The sequence below is a fragment of the Sminthopsis crassicaudata genome, chromosome 3 (genome assembly GCF_048593235.1).
Source record: "Sminthopsis crassicaudata isolate SCR6 chromosome 3, ASM4859323v1, whole genome shotgun sequence".
In the NCBI taxonomy this organism is placed as follows: Eukaryota; Metazoa; Chordata; class Mammalia; order Dasyuromorphia; family Dasyuridae; genus Sminthopsis; species Sminthopsis crassicaudata.
Genome location: NC_133619.1, coordinates 382,497,042 through 382,518,257, shown reverse-complemented (window position 1 = coordinate 382,518,257; position 21,216 = coordinate 382,497,042). Strand labels below are relative to the sequence as shown.

The following is a 21,216-nucleotide window of genomic DNA, read 5'->3' as shown; positions in this document are numbered from 1 at the left end:
TAGTTTGCCTATTGTAATGGTCACTAACTTTGTTATATAAGCATTTCCAACAGAAATATTTATGATTTGTTCCAAACTTATTCTGTTGTGTTCCTTGGGATGGTGTGAGGAGAGCCAGTGACACTCAGTAATGTCCAATCTGGTTAGGAAGGAGTAGTTTGTCAGGTTGTTGGGAGTAGTTTTATAGTTCAGCTTGATTTGTTAACCCAGATAGTGGTATTACCAGAGTCCAATTAGTTAAGGTATTAGGATTAATTATTGTTAATATTAATAATAACTTCCAGGATCAAGAATTCTGATTGAAAACCATCAATCAAGGAAGTAGTGATGAGCTAGTATCAAATTATTAGCTCAGATTCAAAACATGAAGTTAATTTGACACAGCAAACAAGGAGTAAAGATAAGATCAGAAATAAGAAAACAAACTGCCAGAGTAAGGTCAAAGTAGAAGAGAATCAACATAAGGCAAATATGATGGGAAATGACTTAAATATCTGGTCACAGTTGGTAGTGGCTTTTTCTTGACCTGACTTTGGCTTGCTGTTCAACTCTGTTTGCAGAATCATGCTATTTACCCACACAGTCTCGATATATACTTTGGAGAAAAAAAAAAAAAAAAGAAAAAAAAAGAGTTTTGTTTATGGATTTTTTTTCTTTTCTTTCAGTTTCTTGATAAATATCCCGAAGGTCTTTTCCTTTAAATGTTAATAAGGATATTTGTGAGCTCCAGGTTTATTCCCAAGGTCCTGCATGCCATATTACCTTTTATCCTAGCTAAATTAAAAGGTTATTGTGACACAGTAGTTTTATAATTGTTCAGATCAATTTCCAGTATTCTTTACTTTTAATTGACCTGATCACAGAATTAGAGAGCTTGACTCAGGCATGTAAAACAAAGTACAAAGCACAATGCAACAGTAAAGCATGCCTTGCAATTCCAGTGTTTATTAATATCTTGTAAGCTATTTGCAGATGTGCTGAGAAACCTAAATGATAGCCAAACTATCATTTGAAATAGAAAAATGACATAGTGAGAGCATCAACTACAAATTCAGCAAAGATTTTGCCCAGAATTAGAGTCATTTAATTGTACTGGATATGAAAGAATTTGGTAGCTTTGCTTTATTCTATACTTCCTATGAGGTGAAAAGAATGTACTATCACTGGAGTCAGAGGACAGAGGTGAATAGCCAGTCTGGGTGATCCAGAGCAAATAATTAAACTCCTCTAGGTATCAACTCTTTCTTTTGAAAATGAAGGATTGGATCACATGGGACCTTAGGTTTATTCCAACCCTAGTTCTATGGTGTGTCCTCTTAAGGCCGTCTGAAATATGGCGTATTGTACTGTAGAAGTGAATGTGTGTAGTATGCAGTGTGTTTTGGGAGAAGGTACAGAAAAATCAGGGACAGACAGAAAGACACAGAAACACCAAAAAAGTAAAACAGAGAGACAGAGACATAGAAGCATATAAACTGTTAATACTAATTATTAATAATTAGGAGAGACATATAAATCTAAAAATCTATGTGAATTCACTGTCCTTTTCTTTGGAAGCATGATTAAACTGGTATGGTTATTATTTTTTGGCAGTATTTATTTTTCCATGTTGTTCTAGATATATTAAGACATCCCTTTATTTGTTCTAATGGTAGTAGATAGATTAAAAAATATCAACAAGCCTATAAAATGTCTTTATATTCAAAGCCCTTGATCTTTTGTGAACAATAAGAAGTGATCTCTGCCCTGGAATTGAACTCCAATAACACTTCTGGGCTGAGAACTTGTGAAACTGTTGTTGTTGCAGCCATTTTCAAGGATCGCTGTTCAGGGTGGGCTCCCATCTTAGTGTAACAGATTTCTATAGTGATCTCCTAAGTTTTCTTCAGCTGACAAAATATCTCACTCTGACCTCTAAATGTCTTTGCCACTCTAAAATTGATCTGAGGAGTTATTTTAAAGTTGTTTGAAGAGGAATGTTAGAAGAGTTCAATTGAATTGTATTTTTTGAATTCTACTATCTTGGTTCTATCTCTCCCAAGAAAGAATTTTTTAAAAATCAGAATACCTTTGGAGAAGAAGGATAAATATTCACTTTAGAATAACAATCTGATTACTTTTAAAATTATCCCTCTCTCCTCTTTTACACCTAACCTAAAATTTGCTCATGTAACTTATTTGTTTGTTGTTGTTTTTAATCATCCAGGCATCAAACATTCATTAGGTGCTTACCATATTCAAGGCACTGTACCATGTGGTGGGGATACAGAGAAAATAGGAAATGTTTTGATGTTTATTAATTGATAATAGGTTGCTGGTCCCATTTTCAGCAAAACTATTACCCATTCCTGACTCTATGTGCCAGAAAATCTCTTCTGGAATATCTGGAATATCAGCCATTTTTGTAATGTTCTAACTAGCACTCTAGATTTAGAACAGAAATGGCCCTCAGAAATTACCTGGTTTTAACTCCCTCACTTTATAAAACTTCCATAGGTCTCTAACATTCTATCTTGAGTATAGTAACTGGTGTACAGAAAGTTATCTACTTTGCTAAATTATAAGCCCCATACAAACAAATACTATGACCTATCATTCTGCTTCACTCATACATGTAATTACTCAATGAAAACTTGGTGAGTGAATAAAGGAATGAAAGTTAAATGAACACATGAAGTGACACTGGTAGTTATAATCATTTAGAAAATCAAAGATGAGTTGGGACTTTTGAATTTTGATTTTTACACTGAAGCTGTACCTGTGTTATCTCCCATAATTTAAATTATCTTACCATTGTCTGGGGGATACTAGCTCTAACAATCGAAGTTGTCAGTTAAGAGAAACCTACCTTATGTAATCACTAAGCCTAATCAGTACTAATTAGTCAGCACTGATGGATCCTTTTTACCACTTGTGTAGCTGTATTTAGAAATAAGGGAAGCTTTTGGAATTATAATAAAAACAACTAATCACATTTTCTATACAGGAAGACAATAGAAATCTCTGCTCATAATCTATCTTGAATTACTTTTGGAGAATTTAAAGGAACATGACATAAAAAGTCCTAATGTTTATACTATTTAATTTATGGTTGTGATTTATAGGTATGAGAGACTTCCAAATGATTTTATATATGATGCATGTATTTAGCAGTCTGATATTGTATATGATCTCACCTACATATGGTAGCTATGTGGTGCTGTGGACCTAAAGTTAGAAAGATAAATATTCATGAGTTTAAATGTGACCTCAAACACATATTAGCTTTGTGACCTTGGGCAAGCTACTCAACCCTATTTGTCTTGGTTTACTTATCTGTAAAATGAGTAAAATGGAGAAGATTTGAAAAACTATTTCTTTATCTTTGCCAAGAAAAACTTCAAATGAACGTATAAAGAGTCAGACATGGCTGAAAAACAATTGAAAAACAATACAGCATTATCATCCGTTCATGAAAATTACTCTTTGTTAATAAAATTTAAAAATGTAGTCAAAAAGTCTCATAGTTTTTTGAAGCTTTGTTTAAAACAAAATGGTAATTCTGATGTCTACATCTATATTTAATGATTTGCTGCCTCTTTCCAAAAATTTCTGAAATGATGAGGCAATATAAACATACATATATAATGTATATGTGTGTGTGTGTCTACTATTCTTTTTAGTTTAGGTAGTACTTTATTTTTTCTTTTTCTTTTTCTTTTCTTTTTTCTTTTTAACACATATTGCTTTATGAATCATATTGGGAGAGAAAAATCAACGTAAATGGGAAAAACCATGGGAGAAATTAAAAAAAAAGAATTCAATATAACACATATTGATTTACATTCAGTCTCATTTATTTTTTGTCTGGATGCAGATGACATTTTCCATCCAAAATCTATTGGGATTGCTTTGTATCACTGAACCACTGAAAAGAATTAAGTCTTTCATACTTGATTATCACACTTTCTTGTTTTCATTGTGTACAATGTATTCCTAATTCTGCTGATTTCACTCAGCATCAGTTTGTGCAAATCTTTCCAAAATCTGCTTATCCATCATGTTATATAGAACAATAACATTTTATTATCTTCATATACCATAACTAATTAAACCATTCCCCAATTAATGGGCATCCATTCATTTTCCAATTTTTGCAACAACAAAAAGAGATGTTACAAACATTTTTCCATATGTGGGTCATTTTCCTCCTATATGATTTCCTTGGAACACAGACCTAGCAATGGCACTGCTGGGTCAAAGGGTAAGCACGATTTTATAGCCCATTGGGCATAGTTCCAGTTTGTCCAACAGAATGGTTGGATCATTTCACAACTCTAGCAATAAGGTATTAGTGTCTCAGCTTCCCTACATCCATTTCAATGTTTATCTTTCTTTTCCTACCATTTTAGCCAATCTGAGAGATATGAGGTAATATCTCAGAGTTGTTTTAATTTGCATTTCTCCACTCAATAGTTATTTATAGCATTTTTTCATATAAATATGGATAGATTTAGTTCATCATCTTAAAATTCTCTGTTTATATGACCATTTATCATGGTAACCAATTGTATTCTTATAAATTTGATACAGTTGTTTATATGTTTTAGAAATGAGAACTTTATCAGAAATTCTAGCTGTGAAGATTTTTTCCTAGCTTTGTTTATTTCCCTTATCATCTTGTATCAGTTGGTTTTGTTTGTGCAAAAACTTTTTAATTTAATGTAATAAAAGTTGTCCATTTTATTTTTCATAATGTTCTGTAGTTCTTCTTTGATCATAAATTCTTCCCTTCTCCAAAGATCTCATAAGTAAAGTATCTTTTGTTCACTTAATTTGTTTATAGTATCACTCTTTATGCACAAATCATGTATTTATTTTGACATTATTTTGGTATGTGGTATGCTGACTTTCTGATATATTATTTTCCAGTATTCCCAGCAATGTTTGTCAAATAGTAAATTCTTATTTCAGAAGCTGGGGTTTGGTTGTTTATTTACTAGTATTTACTAGATTGTTATAGGTGTTGATTATTGTGTCACATATGTCACATATATCTAATCTATTCCACTGATCCACCACTCTATTTCTTAGCCAATACCAAATGGTATTTATGATAACTGCATTATAATTTTATATTTTATACTGCTAAACTACCTTCCTTTGTTTTTTCTCATTAATTCCCTTGATGTTCTTGACCTTTTGTTCTTCCAGATGAATTTTGTTATTTTTTCTGGTTCTAGAAAATAATTTTTTGGCAATTTGATTATTATGGCACTAAAAAAATAGACCAATTTTGGGAGAATTGTCATTTTTTTTTTATATTAGCTTGGCCTAGCCATGAACGATTGATATTTTTCCAATTGTTTAGATCTAACTTTATTTGTTTGATAAATGTTTTGTAATTGTGTTCTTATAGTTCTTGAGTTTGTCTTGGCACCCAAATATTTTATTTTATCTACAGTCATTTTAAATGGAATGTCTTTTTCTATCTGTTTTTGATAAGCTTTGTCAGTAATATATAGAAATGCTGATGATGTCTGTGAGTTTATTTTATATCTTGCAACTCTGCTAAAGCTGTGAATTGTTTCCAGTAAGTTTTTGGATTATTTTCTAGGATTCTCTAAGTATATCATCCTTATCATTTGCAAAAAGTGATAATTGTATTTCCTCATTGCCTATTTTAATTCCTTTAATTTCCTTCTCTTATTACTAAAGCAAATATTAAATTAGCTTTAGTAGAATATTGAATAATAGTGGTGATAATAGGCATCCTTATTTCACCCCTGACCTTATTGGGAATGTGTCCAACTTTTCTCCATTACAAATAATGCTTGCGGCAGGTTTTAGATAGATCCTGCTTATTATTTTAAGGAAAATTCCCTTTATCCCTATTCTCTATAGTGTTTTTAATAGGAATGGGCATTGTGTTTTGTCAAAAGCTTTTTTCTTTATCTATTTAGATTATCATGATTTCTGTTGGTTTTATTATTGATATAGTAGCTAATGGTAATAGTTTTCCTGATAGTTAACCAGTCCTGCATTTCTGATATAAATCCCACTTGGTCATAGTATATTATCCTACTGATAAGTTGCTGTAATCTCTTTGCTAATATTTTATTTTAAAATTTTACATCAATATTCATTAGGGATATTGTCTGTAATTTTCTTTCTCTGTTTTGGATCATCCAGGTTTAGGTATCAGTGCCATATTGGAATCACAGAAGAAATTTGACACTATTCTTTCCTTACCTATTTTTTCAAATAGTTTACATAGCATTGGAATTAATTGTTTTTTCAATATTAGGTAGAATTGATTTGTGAATCCATCTGACTCTGGAAATTATTTCTTAGGGAGTTAATTAACATCTTGTTCAATTTCTTTTTATAAAATAGGACTAAGTAATTTATTGCTTTTTCTGTTAATCTGAGCAATTTATATTTTGTAAATATTCACCCATTTCATTTTGATTGTCTTTTTTGCTACCATACCTATGGGCAAAATAGCTCCTAATTATTGCTTTCATTTCTTTTTCATCAGTGATAATTTCATCCTTTTAATTTTTGATGCTGGTGATTTGTTTTTCTGTTCTTTTCTCTAATCAAATTTCTGCCCTCCCTTCTATTCATCAAATTAGTTCTTAAAAGAAAGCCACTCTGCTATTCACTTCTGTTTTGGGTAGAATTCATCCCATTCACATTCACAGTTATGATTGCCAGCTCTGTATTTATCTCCATCTTATTTTCTCCCCTGCATATATTTTTGTTCTCTCTTTCCACTCTATCCTTAGTCATTGTGCTTTTTTTAACCCACTCCACCCACTATCTTATCAACTATCAATGCTTTCCCTTTTCTCTTACTTTTTCTCCTAGGGTTTCTGCCCTCCCCTCTATTCTTTTTTTTTTTTTTTTTAATTATATATATATATATATATATATATATTTTATAATATTATCCCTTGTATTCATTTTTCCAAATTACCCCCCCTCCCTTATTCCCTCCCCCCGACGACAGGCAATACCATACATTTTACATGTGTTACAATATAGTCTAAGTACAATACATGTGTGTGAATATCATTTTCTTGTTGCACAATAAACATTAGAATCCGAAGGTACATGCAACCTGGGCAGACAGATATTAGTGCTAACAATTTACATTCCCCTCCCAGTGTTTCTTCTCTGGGTGTATCTACCTCTGTCCATCATTGATCAACTGGAAGTGAGTTGGATCTTCTTTATGTTGAAGATTTCCACTTCCATCAGAATACATCCTCATACAGTATCGTTGTTGAAGTATACAGTGATCTTCTGGTTCTGCTCATTTCACTCAGCATCAGTTGATTTAAGTCTCTCCAACCCTCTCTGTATTCCTCCTGCTGGTCATTTCTTACCGAGCAATAATATTCCATAAACTTCATATACCACAATTTACCCAACCATTCTCCAACTGATGGACATCCATTCATCTTCCAGTTTCTAGCTACAACAAAAAGAGCTGCCACAAACATTTTGGCACATATATGTCTCTTTCCGCTCTTTAGTATTTCTTTGGGATATAATCCCAGTAGTAGCGCTGCTGGGTCAAAGGGTATGCACAGTTTGATAACTTTTTGGGCATAATTCCAGATTGCTCTCCAGAATGGCTGGATTCTTTCACAACTCCACCAGCAATGTATTAGTGTCCCAATTTCCCCACATCCCCTCCAACATTTATCATTATTTGTTCCTGTCATCTTAGCCAATCTGACAGGTGTGTAGTGGTATCTCAGAGTGGTCTTAATTTGCATTTCTCTGATCAGTAGTGATTTGGAACACTCTTTCATGTGAGTGGAAATAGTTTCAATTTCTTCCTCTGAGAATTGTCTGTTCATATCCTTTGACCATTTATCAATTGGAGAATGGTTCGGTTTCTTATAAATTATGGTCAGTTCTCTATATATTTTGGAAATGAGACCTTTGTCAGAACCTTTGTTTTTAAAAATATTTTCCCAATTTGTTACTTCCCTTCTAATCTTGTTTGCATTAGTATTATTTGTACAGAAACTTTTTAGTTTGATGTAATCAAAATCTTCTATTTGTGATCAATAATGTCTCTAGTTCCCTCTGGTCATAAATTCCTTCCTCCTCCACAAGTCTGAGAGGTAGATTATCCTCTGTTCCTCTAATCTATTTATTATCTCCCTCTTTATGCCTAAGTCATGGACCCATTTTGATCTTATCTTGGTATATGGTGTTAAGTGTGGATCCATATCTAATTTCTGCCATACTAATTTCCAGTTTTCCCAACAGTTTTTTCCGAATAATGAATTTTTATCCCTATGTTGGAATCTTTGGGTTTGTCAAAGATTAGATTGCTATAGATGTACCCTTTTTTGTCCTTTGTATCTAATCTGTTCCACTGATCTACCGGTCTATTTCGTAGCAATACCAAATGGTTTTGGTGACTGCTGCTATATAATATAGCTTTAGATCAGGTACACTTAGACCACCTTCCTCTGAGTTTTTTTTCATTAGTTCCCTTGCAATTCTTGACCTTTTATTCTTCCATATGAATTTTGTTGTTATTTTTTCTAGGTCATTAAAATAGTTTCTTGGGAGTCTGATTGGTATAGCACTAAATACATAGATTAGTTTGGGGAGTATTGTCATCTTTATTATATTCGCTCGGCCTATCCAAGAGCACTGAATGTCTTTCCAATTATTTAAATCTGATTTTATTTTTGTGGCAAGTGTTTTGTAATTTTTCTCATATAATTCCTGACTTTTCTTTGGTAGATGGATTCCCAAATATTTTATACTCTCAACATTTGTTTGGAATGGAATTTCTCTTTGTATCTCTTGCTGTTGCATTTTGTTAGTGATATATAAAAATGCCGAGGATTTATGTGGATTTATTTTGTATCCTGCCACTTTGCTGAAATTTTGAATTATTTCTAGTAGCTTTTTAGCAGAGTCTTTGGGGTTCTCTAAGTATACCATCATGTCATCTGCAAAAAGTGATAGTTTAATTTCCTCATTTCCTACTCTAATTCCTTGAATCTCTTTCTCGGCTCTTATTGCCGAGGCTAGCGTTTCTAGTACTATATTGAATAGTAATGGTGATAGTGGGCAACCTTGTTTCACTCCTGATCTTACTGGGAAAGGTTGCAGTTTATTTCTATTGCATATTATGCTTACTGACGGTCTTAAATATATACTCCTGATTATTCTAAGGAATAATCCATTTATTCCTATACTCTCAAGAGTTTTTAGTAGGAATGGATGTTGGATTTTGTCAAATGCTTTTTCTGCATCTATTGAGATGATCATATGGTTCTTATTAATTTGATTATTAATATGGTCAATTATATTAATAGTTTTCCTAATATTAAACCAGCCCTGCATTCCTGGAATAAATCCTACTTGATCATAGTGTATTATCTTGGAGATGATTTCTGAAGTCTTTTTGCTAATATCTTATTTAAGATTTTAGCATCAATATTCATTAAGGAGATTGGTCTATAATTTTCTTTCTCAGTTTTCGATCTACCAAGTTTAGGTATCAGTACCATGTCTGTGTCATAAAAGGAGTTTGGTAGGACTCCTTCATCCCCTATTTTTTCAAATAATTTATATAACATTGGGGCTAATTGTTCTTTAAATGTTTGGTAGAATTCACATGTGAATCCATCTGGCCCTGGGGATTTTTTCCTGGGGAGTTGATTAATAGCTTGTTCTATTTCTTTTCTGAAATGGGACTATTTAAGCAATTTATCTCCTCCTCTGTTAATCTAGGGAGCCTATATTTTTGGAGGAAGTCATCCATTTCACTTAAGTTATCAAATGTATTGGCATAAAGTTGGGCAAAGTAACTCCTTATTATTTCTCTAATTTCCTCTTCATTGGTGGAAAGATCCCCCTTTTCATTTGTAAGACTATCAATTTGATTTTCCTCTTTCTTTTTTTTTGATCAAATTTACCAAAGGTTTATCTATTTTATTGGCTTTTTCATAAAACCAACTCTTGGTTTTATTTATTAATTCAATAGTTTTTTTACTTTCAATTTTATTGATTTCTCCTTTTAATTTTTGTATTTCGAGTTTAATTTTTGGTTGGGGGTTTATAATTTGGTCTTTTTCTAGCCTTTTAACTTGTAAGCCCAATTCGTTAATCTTCTCTTTCTCAATTTTCTTCAAATAAGCCTCTAAAGATATAAAATTTCCCCTTATTACTGCTTTAGCTGCATCCCAAAGATTTTGATATGATGTCTCATCATTATCATTATCTTGGGTGAAATTGTTAATTGTTTCTATAATTTGCTCTTTCACCCAGTCATTCTTTAAGATGAGATTATTCAGTTTCCAATTACTTTTTGGTCTATTTACCCCTAACTTTTTACTGAATGTAGCTTTTATTGCATTGTGATCTGAGAAGAAGGCATTTATTATTTCTGCCTTCCTACATTTAATTTTGAGATCTTTATGTCCTAGTATATGGTCAATTTTTGTATAGGATCCATGAACTGCTGAGAAGAAAGTATATTCCTTCCTATTGCCATTCAGTTTTCTCCAAAGGTCTATCATACCTAGTTTTTCTAATGTTCTATTTACTTTTTTAATTTCTTTCTTGTTTGTTTTGTGGTTTGATTTGTCTAAATCTGAGAGTGCAAGGTTGAGATCTCCCACTATTATAGTTTTACTGTCTATTTCTTCTTGCAGTTCTCTTAACTTTTCCTTTAGAAAGTTAGATACTATACCACTTGGTGCATATATGTTTAGTATTGATATGGCTTCATTATTTATGCTACCTTTCAGCAGGATATAGTTTCCTTCCTTATCTTTTTTAACGAGATCTACTTCTGCTTTTGCTTGATCTGAGATAAGGATAGCTACCCCTGCTTTTTTGGCTTTACCTGAAGCATAATAGGCTCTGTTCCAACCTTTTACCTTTACTCTGTATGTATCTCCCTGCTTTAAGTGTGTTTCCTGTAGACAACATATTGTAGGGTTCTGCTTTTTGATCCAATCTGCTATCCGTCTCCGTTTGATGGGATCTTACATCCCATTTACATTTACAGTTAAAATTACTAATTCTGTGTTTCCTGCCATCGTATTATCCCCAGATTATACTTTTTTCCCTTGACCCCCCTGATCCCCCTCCCCGATATTTAATTTACAGACCCCCCTTGTGACGCGCAACCCTCCCTCTTTTTTTTTTTTTTTTAGGATCCCTCCCCCCTCCCTCCAAGTCCCTTCACTTATTCTCCTTTTCCTTTCCCCTTTTCCTCTCCCCCCTTTTAATGAGGTGAGAGAAAATTCTCTGAAAAACAAATATGTTAATTATTTACTCTTTGAGCCTCTTCTGATGAGAGTAAGATTCACACAATGATTCTCCCCCTCACTAAGTTCCCTCAGATATGGTGTATTTTCTATGTCTCTTCCTGGGATGTAGTTTCCCTCTTTTTATCACTCCTTCCCCTTTTTCTGAACCGACCTCCTTCCCTTTACCACACCCCCCTTTTTTTCTTTTATATCAGTAAAATCAAATTATCCTTGAGTATTTTTTATATACCCACAACAGAGTTACAGTTCTCAAGGGTTCTGTGTACCTTTTTCTGTTTCTCTTCAGTCTTGTGGATGTAGATCAAATTTTTTGTTTAAGTCTGGTTTTTTTCTTAGAAACATATAGAATTCTTCTGTTTCATTGAATGACCATCTTCTTCCATGGAAAAAGATGCTAAACTTAGCTGGGTAGTTCATTCTTGGTTGCAGTCCTTGATCTTTTGCCTTTCGGAATATCAGGTTCCAGGCCCTTCTATCTTTTAATGTGGAGGCAGCCAGATCTTGGGTGACCCTTATTGTGGCACCTTGGTATTTAAATTGTTTTTTTCTAGCTGCTTGCAGGATTTTCTCCTTTGTGTGGTAATTCTGCAGCTTAGCCACAATATTCCGTGGTGTTCTTTTTTTAGGGTCTATTTCAGAAGGAGTTCGATGAATTCTTTCCACATCTACTTTCCCTTCTGTTTCTATTATCTCTGGACAGTTCTCTTTGATAATTTCCTGTAAAATAGAATCTAGGCTCTTTTTTTGGTCATAGTTTTCTGGAAGTCCAATAATCCGCAGATTATCTCTCCTAGATCTATTTTCCAGGTCTATAGATTTTCCCAGTAAGTATTTGACGTTGTTCTCCAGCTTCTCATTTTTTTTGTTTTGTTTGACTGATTCTTGGGTTCTCTGTGAATCATTCATTTCTATTTGTTCCATCCTGACTTTTAAGGAGTTATTTTCTCCTTTCACAGTTTTTAGTTCTTTTTGTAAATGCCCAATTTCGTTTTTAAATGAATTATTTTGCTCTATTGAGTTTTTTTCCATTTCCCTAATTTTTTTTTTTGAGAATTATTTTCTTTTTCCAATTTAGAAATTCTATTTTCTTGAGACTTTTTTATCTTTTCCAATTCAGAAATCCTACTTTCCTGTGTTTTTTTAACCTTTTCTAATTCACTAATTTTGTTTCCCTGCATGTCCTGTGAATTCTTTATTTTTTCCAACTCCAATTTCAGGACGTTGTTATTCTCTATCATAACTTCCTTTTCTTTTCCCCATTTTTCTTCGATCTCCCTCAATTTTTTAAGAGCTTCTTCTAGGAGAGAGTTATGTGATGGGGGGCAGGAATCGTTCCCCTTTAGGTTGTTGTCTGTTGATTCTCTGCTGTCAACTTCCTCGGGGTTGGATACCCGCTCTTTCTCTGTATAGAAGGAATCTATGATTTTTCTAGCTTTTTTGCTCATACTTAAAAAAATCTTTTGGGGTCTGTCTCTGGGGTAGGAAATTATTTACTTCTTTACCAGCTTCCTCCCAGACAGGATGGATCCAGCGGCCCCTGCGCCTGCGCTAAGAGAGAACTCTGGGAGAGAGTTCCCCACCCCCTCCCTGGAAGTGCCTCAGAGGTGATTAGCACTGCTGTGCTTCGAGGGCGTAGAATAGTGAAGACAGCACGAAGCCCAGCCTATGTGTCCGGGTGGGGAGTGGATGTCTGCAGCAGGTGACGTGAGAAGCCCCTGCACTCAAACTGGAAGTGTCTGCCAAAAACCGCGGTCCCTAGTTCAAAGGTTCAGCTTCTCTGGGACTTCCTGGAGCTGAGTTCCACTCCCTCCAGCTAAGCTAGGCAGTGTGTGTTGCCTTGGGCCGTATCCACCCACTTGTCAATCTCTTAACTATTCTCAGGTGGTAGCTGAGGCCACACCCCCCTGGTGCCAAGTCTACTGAGTCACCCCCAGGGTCTGGGGAAAATCTAATCTGAGTTTTAAAATATTTTGGCTTTCTCTTCTGAATTGCTAAATAATTAGCAGAGAAGAGCTAACAGCCTGTGCCAGATTCCTTTACCTCAGTGGCTTCTCTGATCCCAGAGCCCTTCCCAGCGCAATGGGCGCAGTGTGCCCCTACCCCACCGTCTGTGCTGGTCTTTCTTATTCCTCCCCTGAGAACTGACCTTTCCTGTTGAAACTCCAGATTCTCTTCAGCTGGTAAGTCGTGCTTCCAGTCCTTGTGGTATCTATCAGTCCTGAGCTAATTTTGAGACTTAATTTATCTAATTGGTTGTGAGGGAGTGAGGACGTTCACTGAGTCGTGTGTTTCTTCTCCGCCATCTTGGCTCCGCCCCCTCCCCCTCTATTCTTTCTCTCCCTTTTCTTTTCCTCTTTCTCCTCCTATTTCTTTATAAGGTTATATAAATTTCTAACTCAGCTAACTGATTAAGTTATTTCTTCTTAAAGCCAAAACTGATGAAATCAAGCTTCAGACAGTGTTCATTCTCCCCCTTCTTTCACTTGATGTGGTAGGTCTTTTGTACCTCTTCATCTGACCTAATTTTCCCATTATACCTTCCCTTTCTTCTTTTTTCCAGCATAGTTCTTTTTCCACCCCTTAATGTCTTTTTCTTTGATATCATCACCTTTTGGGCCATTTACAACCACATCCTCAGCCAATATGGTGCTGTCTTCTGTTTGGTCCAGTGCCAGATATAATTCTCAAGAGTTACAAATATTGTTTTTTCATCTAGGGATATGAACTGTTTATCCTTTAAATAATATATTCTTTCCTCCTGTTTACCTTCCTTTGCTTCTCTACAGTCTCATGTATAGATTAAATGTAGATTTAGTTCTGGTTTTTTCAATAGAAATTATTGAACTTCTCTTACTTCATTGAATCTCCATTACCTCCCTTTAAAGATGATGCTGAATCTCACTGGGTGATTAATGTTTGGTTATAACATCCTTTGTTTTCTGTAATATAGTTTTCCACGCCCTTTGATCTTTTATTGTAGAAGCTGCCAGATCCTGGGTAATCCTGACTGTTGCTCCTTGATATTTGATTTTTTTTTTTTTGGTCTGGCAGCTTGCAACACTTTTTCCTTGTATTGCAATTTTGGGGTTTTGTAGCAAAGTTCCTTGAGATTTTCCTGGTTGAGATCTCTTTTCAGAGTGATCAGGGCATTTTTTCAATCAGTATTTCCCCCACTGTTTCTAGAATATGAGGGCAATTTTCCTTAATGATCTTTTGAAAATACTATCCAGGCTCTTTTTCTTGGTCATGACCTTCAGGTAGGTCAATAATTTTTAAATTCTGCCTTCTGGATCTATATTCCTGGTAGGCTATTTTCCATTTCGCCTGTTCTATTTAACATATGATTTTCTTCAGTTTGCTTTTGTATCTCTTTTTCCATTTGGTTAAGACAACTGTTTAGAATTGTTTTCTTCAAACAATTTTTTTCCTTTGTCTTCCAAACTCTTGGCTCTCTTATACCTATCTCAAATTTCCATTCTCATTTTTTCTTCTGCATCTCTTATTTGCCTTTTAAAGTCTTTTTATGAGTACTTCAAAGAAGCCTTTATGGGCTTGAGACTAAATCATATATTCTTTGAGATTTCCTCTGTCTATCTTGAGCTGGAGAGAGGTTTCATTACATCAGACTCTGTTCAGAAGCTTGATTTCATGTGTTTTTTGAGGAAAACTCCAATCATAATAATTTTCAAGAACAATTCATATACATGGCATTCTATCTTTCCTTAACTAATTCTAATAACATTTCCTTTAAAAGGAACCAAATATGGCACCCAAACTACAGAGGGAATTGATTAAAAAATCTTACTAGTCACCTATTGTGGTATATGTCATCTTCAAAAAAATCAAATTAAACATCTTCTTTATATTGTAAAATATCTTTCCCATGATTTCAAATTTAGACTCAAAAATATAAAATTCTTAATACAAACCAAATAAAATAGAAATGAAAGAATCTGAAGTTGAATATAAAGGTCACATCGAACCAGTAAATATATTCTGTAACTCTATACATATATATCTTGCTATCCCTCAGGCGAGATGAAAAAAATAAGATAAAGATAGTAAAGGAAAGATTGAGACTGAACATGTTAAAAGATTTATTGGCATCCTGAGATCAAAGCAGAATGTGAATAGTAGATTCAAAGCATTTAATACATATCCATTTTAATGTATGTTTACAAAACTATGAAATGGACCATAATAGATTTGGAAAGAATGCTAACAAAATCCTGTATAATATTGAAAAATGACAGGACCCATTACACTTACATTTCTAGAAATATTAAATTTCTAATAAAAAAAATTAGAAAGAATATTGATAGACCTTCTTATTATTATGGTGTGTGTGTGTGTGTGTGTGTGTGTGTGTGTGTGTGTGTGTGTGGAAACTCATTCATTAAAATCTCCTGGAATAATAATATTATTTCATGCTGAAATGTTGCACTCCTGAAGTGGAAAAATAAACCCATTTAATCTTAATCTGGCACCTTAACTGAGTTAAAATGAAAAATGTGTGATAAGAAATTGGACTTAGTCATTGTAGAGGAAAAGAGAGAAGACTCATTAGCTCATATTAGTTAAGTGTTTGTGGAATGTACTACTAGTATTGATTTTATTTATATATATATATAACTATTTAGATAGTTGGTACAAAAGGAATACAAGACATGATGACTGCCTTCAAGTATCTTACAATTTACCTGGAGAGATCAGAATTGTTACTATGGAAGGGAAAGTTACTATGAGCATTGCTCCAGGTTTGAAAATTTAGAGATCACAAAGAAAACTATGCTATGGACACTTCCTCCTTTGTCTAGCTTCTAACAGTAGCTAACATCTCTTTCTTTTTTTATTGAAGCTTTTTATTTTCAAAACATATGCAAGGATAATCTTTTAATATTGATCCTTGCAAAACCTTGTGTTTCAATTTTCATCCTCTTTCTCCCATCCCCTCCCCTAGATGACAAGTAATCCAATATATGTTAAACATGGTAAAAATATGTGTAAATCGAATATAGGCATACACATTTATGCAATTATCTTGCTGCACAAGAAAAATCTGATGAAAAAGGAAGAAAAAGGAGAAAGAAAATAAAATTCAAGCAAATAACAACAAAAGAATTGAAAATGCTATGTTGTGATCCACACTTAGTTCCCACAGTCCTCTCTTTGGGTGTAAATGGTTCTCATCATCATAAAATCATTGGAACTGGCCTGAATTATCTCATTGATATATGTATTTTGAAAGTTATTTTCCCCATGGCAGAAATCTCTACAACCTTCTCCACAATAAGAAATCTGTACCTTAACTTTCATTTGTCAGCTTTCCTTACCCCAAATTGCATCCCAGTTGTCCTTCTTTCCCCAAACACAAACTTTTCCTCAAGTATTAAAATTATTAATTTGACTAATAGGAAAAGCTAAAATTGCACATATCACCAAAAAATACAATTAGAGGACAATTAAGGACTCTATAATTTAATGCGGAAGTATATGGTATAAACAACTGTACAGAGAAAAGATATATCACAAAATGATCTGGTACACATACCAAATACTTCTGTTATCATTTAATTTCTTATTCTCTACCTCCAATGGCTATTAGTAAAAAGTTATCTCAGTAGGTCCGAGGGGGGAAGGGATCAATTGCAGAGTACGTTGTTTTTGTTGTTTTGTTTTGGTTTGGTTTGGTTTTTTTGGGGGAAGTTGTTTCATTTTTAACCATTAAAATTTGAATACACATAAATTACATTTTAAGTCAAATGCTACTTTTGTTACAGAAAAAAGATTAAACTATAATAAAAATTATAGGTACCCTGGGATCAAAATAGTAATCAGCTTGCTCATCTAAAAAATATCCCCATGTACATAGAGTGTCTGCATATCTAAAAGAGGGATTGCAAGGACTTTTGATTACTTCTGTTCTATTTCTTTATTCTATGTCTTTAATCTAACTCACTTTCTTTTTTTGGAGAATTTTTAAAAATGTTGTCTAGACTTATTATGTTAGCCATTTCTTCTATCCCATCAATGACATTTCCCTTAGACCTTGTTTAAGTGTCTGGAGACATATTTCCTACACTGACATTTCCAGTTATTGCATTTGTAATATATGAACTTGGGAACTAGGGAAAAATCAAGAACTTAGAAATATATATATATCTATATATATATATATATATATGTATATGTATATACATATACATATACATATATATATATATATAGATATATATATACACACACATACACACACTCAAACTCACATAGATATACAGTTATACATGGACATATTTATACATACACAAATATATACACATGCATTATATTTATATATTACATGCTATATATGTATATATGTATATATCTACATAAGTAGATATTTGTAAGTATTTGAATATAGTGAATGGAGACCTAATGCATAAAGATTTGTAACTAGGGAAATTTTTTTAGAAGTCATTAAGTTCAATGTCTTCATTTTATTAATGTGGGAACTGAGGTCCAAAAATGTTCAATGAATTTCATTGAGTCATATGGCTAGAGTTATATGGCTATTAGGTGCAACATTAATTCCAGGTCTTCTTGATTCTATTCAGAAATATATCAAATGTATATTTTATATGTCCTGCTTTCTTCTCTCTCTCTTTTTAAATTTTAGTCAACCCAGAAGAAGTACTACCTCGCTTATGCAAATCCGGAGAATTTCGCTGCAGAAACAGACGCTGTATCCAGGATCGATGGAAATGTGATGGAGATGATGATTGCTTAGATGGCACTGATGAGGACTTAGTGAATTGCTGTATGTTCTTTTGGAAATATATATTTTAATTTTCATAATTCTTTGCATGTTTGGTCAGAATGACCTGCTAAAATATCACACTTTGAGGAACAGTATATCTAAAAAAACTAAATTGTAGTTCATATATTATAAATCATCCCTTCTTTCCTTATTAATAGAAATGGTATTCCTAGTAATTACATTATCATTTTATAAAGAATAAGAGTATATTAGGATAGTATGAATACAACAGCTCAATATTTATTTTTGGCTTTAAAATTCTTATATTTTCTCTTCATATTCCCTGAACACTTTTTCCCTCCACTTTTCTTATTAAAGTAGATCAGTCTTTGATAATTGGCATAGGATGCATACTGGATCTTTCCATACTAAAATATAAGATAACATTTAAATTACTTCAAAACAAAATTATTGGTATAGAAGGTTACTAACCACTCCATTAGTCCTTGGCAAGTGAGTCTTAGAGATGAATTTTAAAAAGATATGAATTTTGAAAAGACAATATACAGGTTTCCTGCCTCCATACATTGTTGTAAGAAGAACATATGGGAAAGTTAGAGAAAAGTGAAAAATGGAATTTTTATCCATTAGCTACTGATTGTTCTTTTAGCATATGCTAGAAAAATAACACATTTTCTGCTTTTGGTACAATAACAAGAATTCATTATATTTTAAGGGAAAAATATTTTATAAGAGTTTAGTGAAGTAAAATCATTACTTCCATTATTCAGATGAGGTTAAATTAATTTATATCATCATTGTAGTTGAATATTCTATTCAAGGGTCAGAGCAGTGAAATGATTTCCCTATATTCATTTGCCTAAATGTAGGCAGTTGTTAGCACAGCTGATATAGGTGTCATTTTAGTGTCAGGAAAGTCAGTTCAAAATCAATCCTAAACAATTACTAGCTATGTGACTCTAAGTCTTTATACACATGACCTTTGTTTCAATTTCCTTATCTGTTAATTGGGAATAATAATAGCATCTAATTTTTAGAAATATTGTCAAGATCAAAACAGGTAATATTTTAAGCACTTTGCAAAACTTAAAGGATTACATCAATTATTTCTATTATTATTAATATATTTTAAAGAACTGTGAAGAATGGAAGCTCTAGAGAAACAGGGTTAGATAAAAGTTATGCCAATTTTCAAATCATGTGTGTTTGGGTAAGGAAGATTATCAAAACTGGCAAAATTGAAAAATCAGCCAGCTTATCATAAATTGATTGTAAATGTCTAAAAAAGTTACTAAACAACTGATTTGTGAGATTACAGAAGAAAAATATATAAGCTATATAAGCTCCTTGAGAAGTGATGCCAAAGAGACTTCATTTCCTTTTTCTATAAGTCATTATTTTGGAACTTAAAATACTACTTGACTAAGTGATGAAAAAATCTTCTAGAACTTGGACACCCATGTCTAGCATGGAGTCAGGGAAATAGAGGGTAGATATGGAGAGTTGTGAGGGGTCTATTTTGATTATAATATCAACCATGGAAAGTGAAGTAATTGGAGGTTATATTAGAAAAATAGGGTATTAACAGAGAGCATCAAATGTCAGTCTAAGGAACTTAATCTTATTTAACAAACAGTAAAGACAGATTGTCAAATGTTTTTGAATAAAGAAGTTCTGCATATAAGTAAGAGGATTCTCTCCCTCATCCCTGAAGGATAAATAGAAATGAGAGAGGATGGAAGAGCAAAGAGATATGAGAAGACTGCTTAAAGAGTTTCAGTAGGCCATAGTTCAGTGCCTAGATTAATGTAACATGCCCTCCTGGCAGTTACAATTACTAGATACCCTAAGCCCAACAGAGTACCTTTGACCACTGACCTTTGCAGTGCCAACTCTACCTGGCTCTCCTCCTCTGAGGTCAGGTCTCTGGCCACAATTTCTTGAATAGTAGTTTAATAACCGGTAGTACACTCAAGAACAGACATGTAATCTTAAAAGCCGTTATTACACCTACTCAAGTAATGCCCTGACTTGATGCCCTGACTCGTTGGTTCTCTAGTGAACACCTGGGTCTTCAGATTAACACCATGGCAATGAGAACAAAAGGAAATAAAGGAAAAAGAAGTCGCATAAAAAGAGTCAATAAAGTTTGGTAATGGGCAGGTAAGGGAAAAAAAGGAGAAGTCAAAAATAACATCAGAAGCACCATAATCTGAGCAGGACACAACACAAGATCTTCAGATTAACACCATGGCAATGAGAACAAAAGGAAATAAAGGAAAAAGAAGTCACATAAAAAGAGTCAATAAAGTTTGGTAATGGGCAGGTAAGGGAAAAAAAGGAGAAGTCAAAAATAACATCAGAAGCACCATAATCTGAGCAGGACACAACACAAGATCTTCAGATTAACACCATGGCAATGAGAACAAAAGGAAATAAAGGAAAAAGAAGTCACATAAAAAGAGTCAATAAAGTTTGGTAATGGGCAGGTAAGGGAAAAAAAGGAGAAGTCAAAAATAACATCAGAAGCACCATAATCTGAGCAGGACACAACACAAGATAGAAGATAGTGCTCAACTGAATTAGAAGGACTTGGATTTGAATCTTGCTTCAGACAATTACATCCTGTGAAATCTTGGACAAGTCACTTGATCTTTCTGAGCCTCAGTTTACTCATTTTGAAATTAAGGCATTAAACTTGTCTTATTCATAACCCTCCAATCCATGGAACATAAAGAATGTATATTTATCAAAGGTTATTATAGTTTTTCAAAATTAGTAAAGATGTAATTTGGCTTTTTGGTATGGTAGCCACTATGAAAATAAGTAGGCAAGAATCATTGGCCCACCAAACTATATTTGGAGAGCATAACTTGCATATAAAATTGCTTCATGAATAATACCAGACTAAATGCTTTAGTTTTTTCACCTTTTTTTCCATTCCTCATATTTCAAAAAAATATTTCACAAGCCTCTTCCACAAGCATCATAGGTAGTCTTAGTTCGAGATAAGGTAGCATGACTTATTTGAAAGCTCATTGGATTGGCACACAAGTCGCCTCTTAGGTGATTTCCTTCAGCAGAAGCTTCATCCCTATATTGGGATAATAAAAATTTACACAAACATAAAAGAAATCTTTTTAGGTTTTTCTG

The 21,216-nt window shown here is 33.3% G+C and overlaps 1 protein-coding gene across 3 annotated transcripts in view; it reads left to right on the top strand.

Annotated features, from left to right (window-relative positions):
* Positions 1-21,216, top strand: part of LRP1B (LDL receptor related protein 1B) — a 2,473,587-nt gene that overhangs the window by 1,555,856 nt on the left and 896,515 nt on the right. For all 3 annotated transcript variants that reach the window (XM_074301983.1, XM_074301982.1, XM_074301981.1), the window contains one exon: positions 17,962-18,102. In XM_074301983.1, coding sequence (XP_074158084.1) covers positions 17,962-18,102 — 141 coding nt within the window. The remainder of the gene's footprint in view (positions 1-17,961; positions 18,103-21,216) is intronic.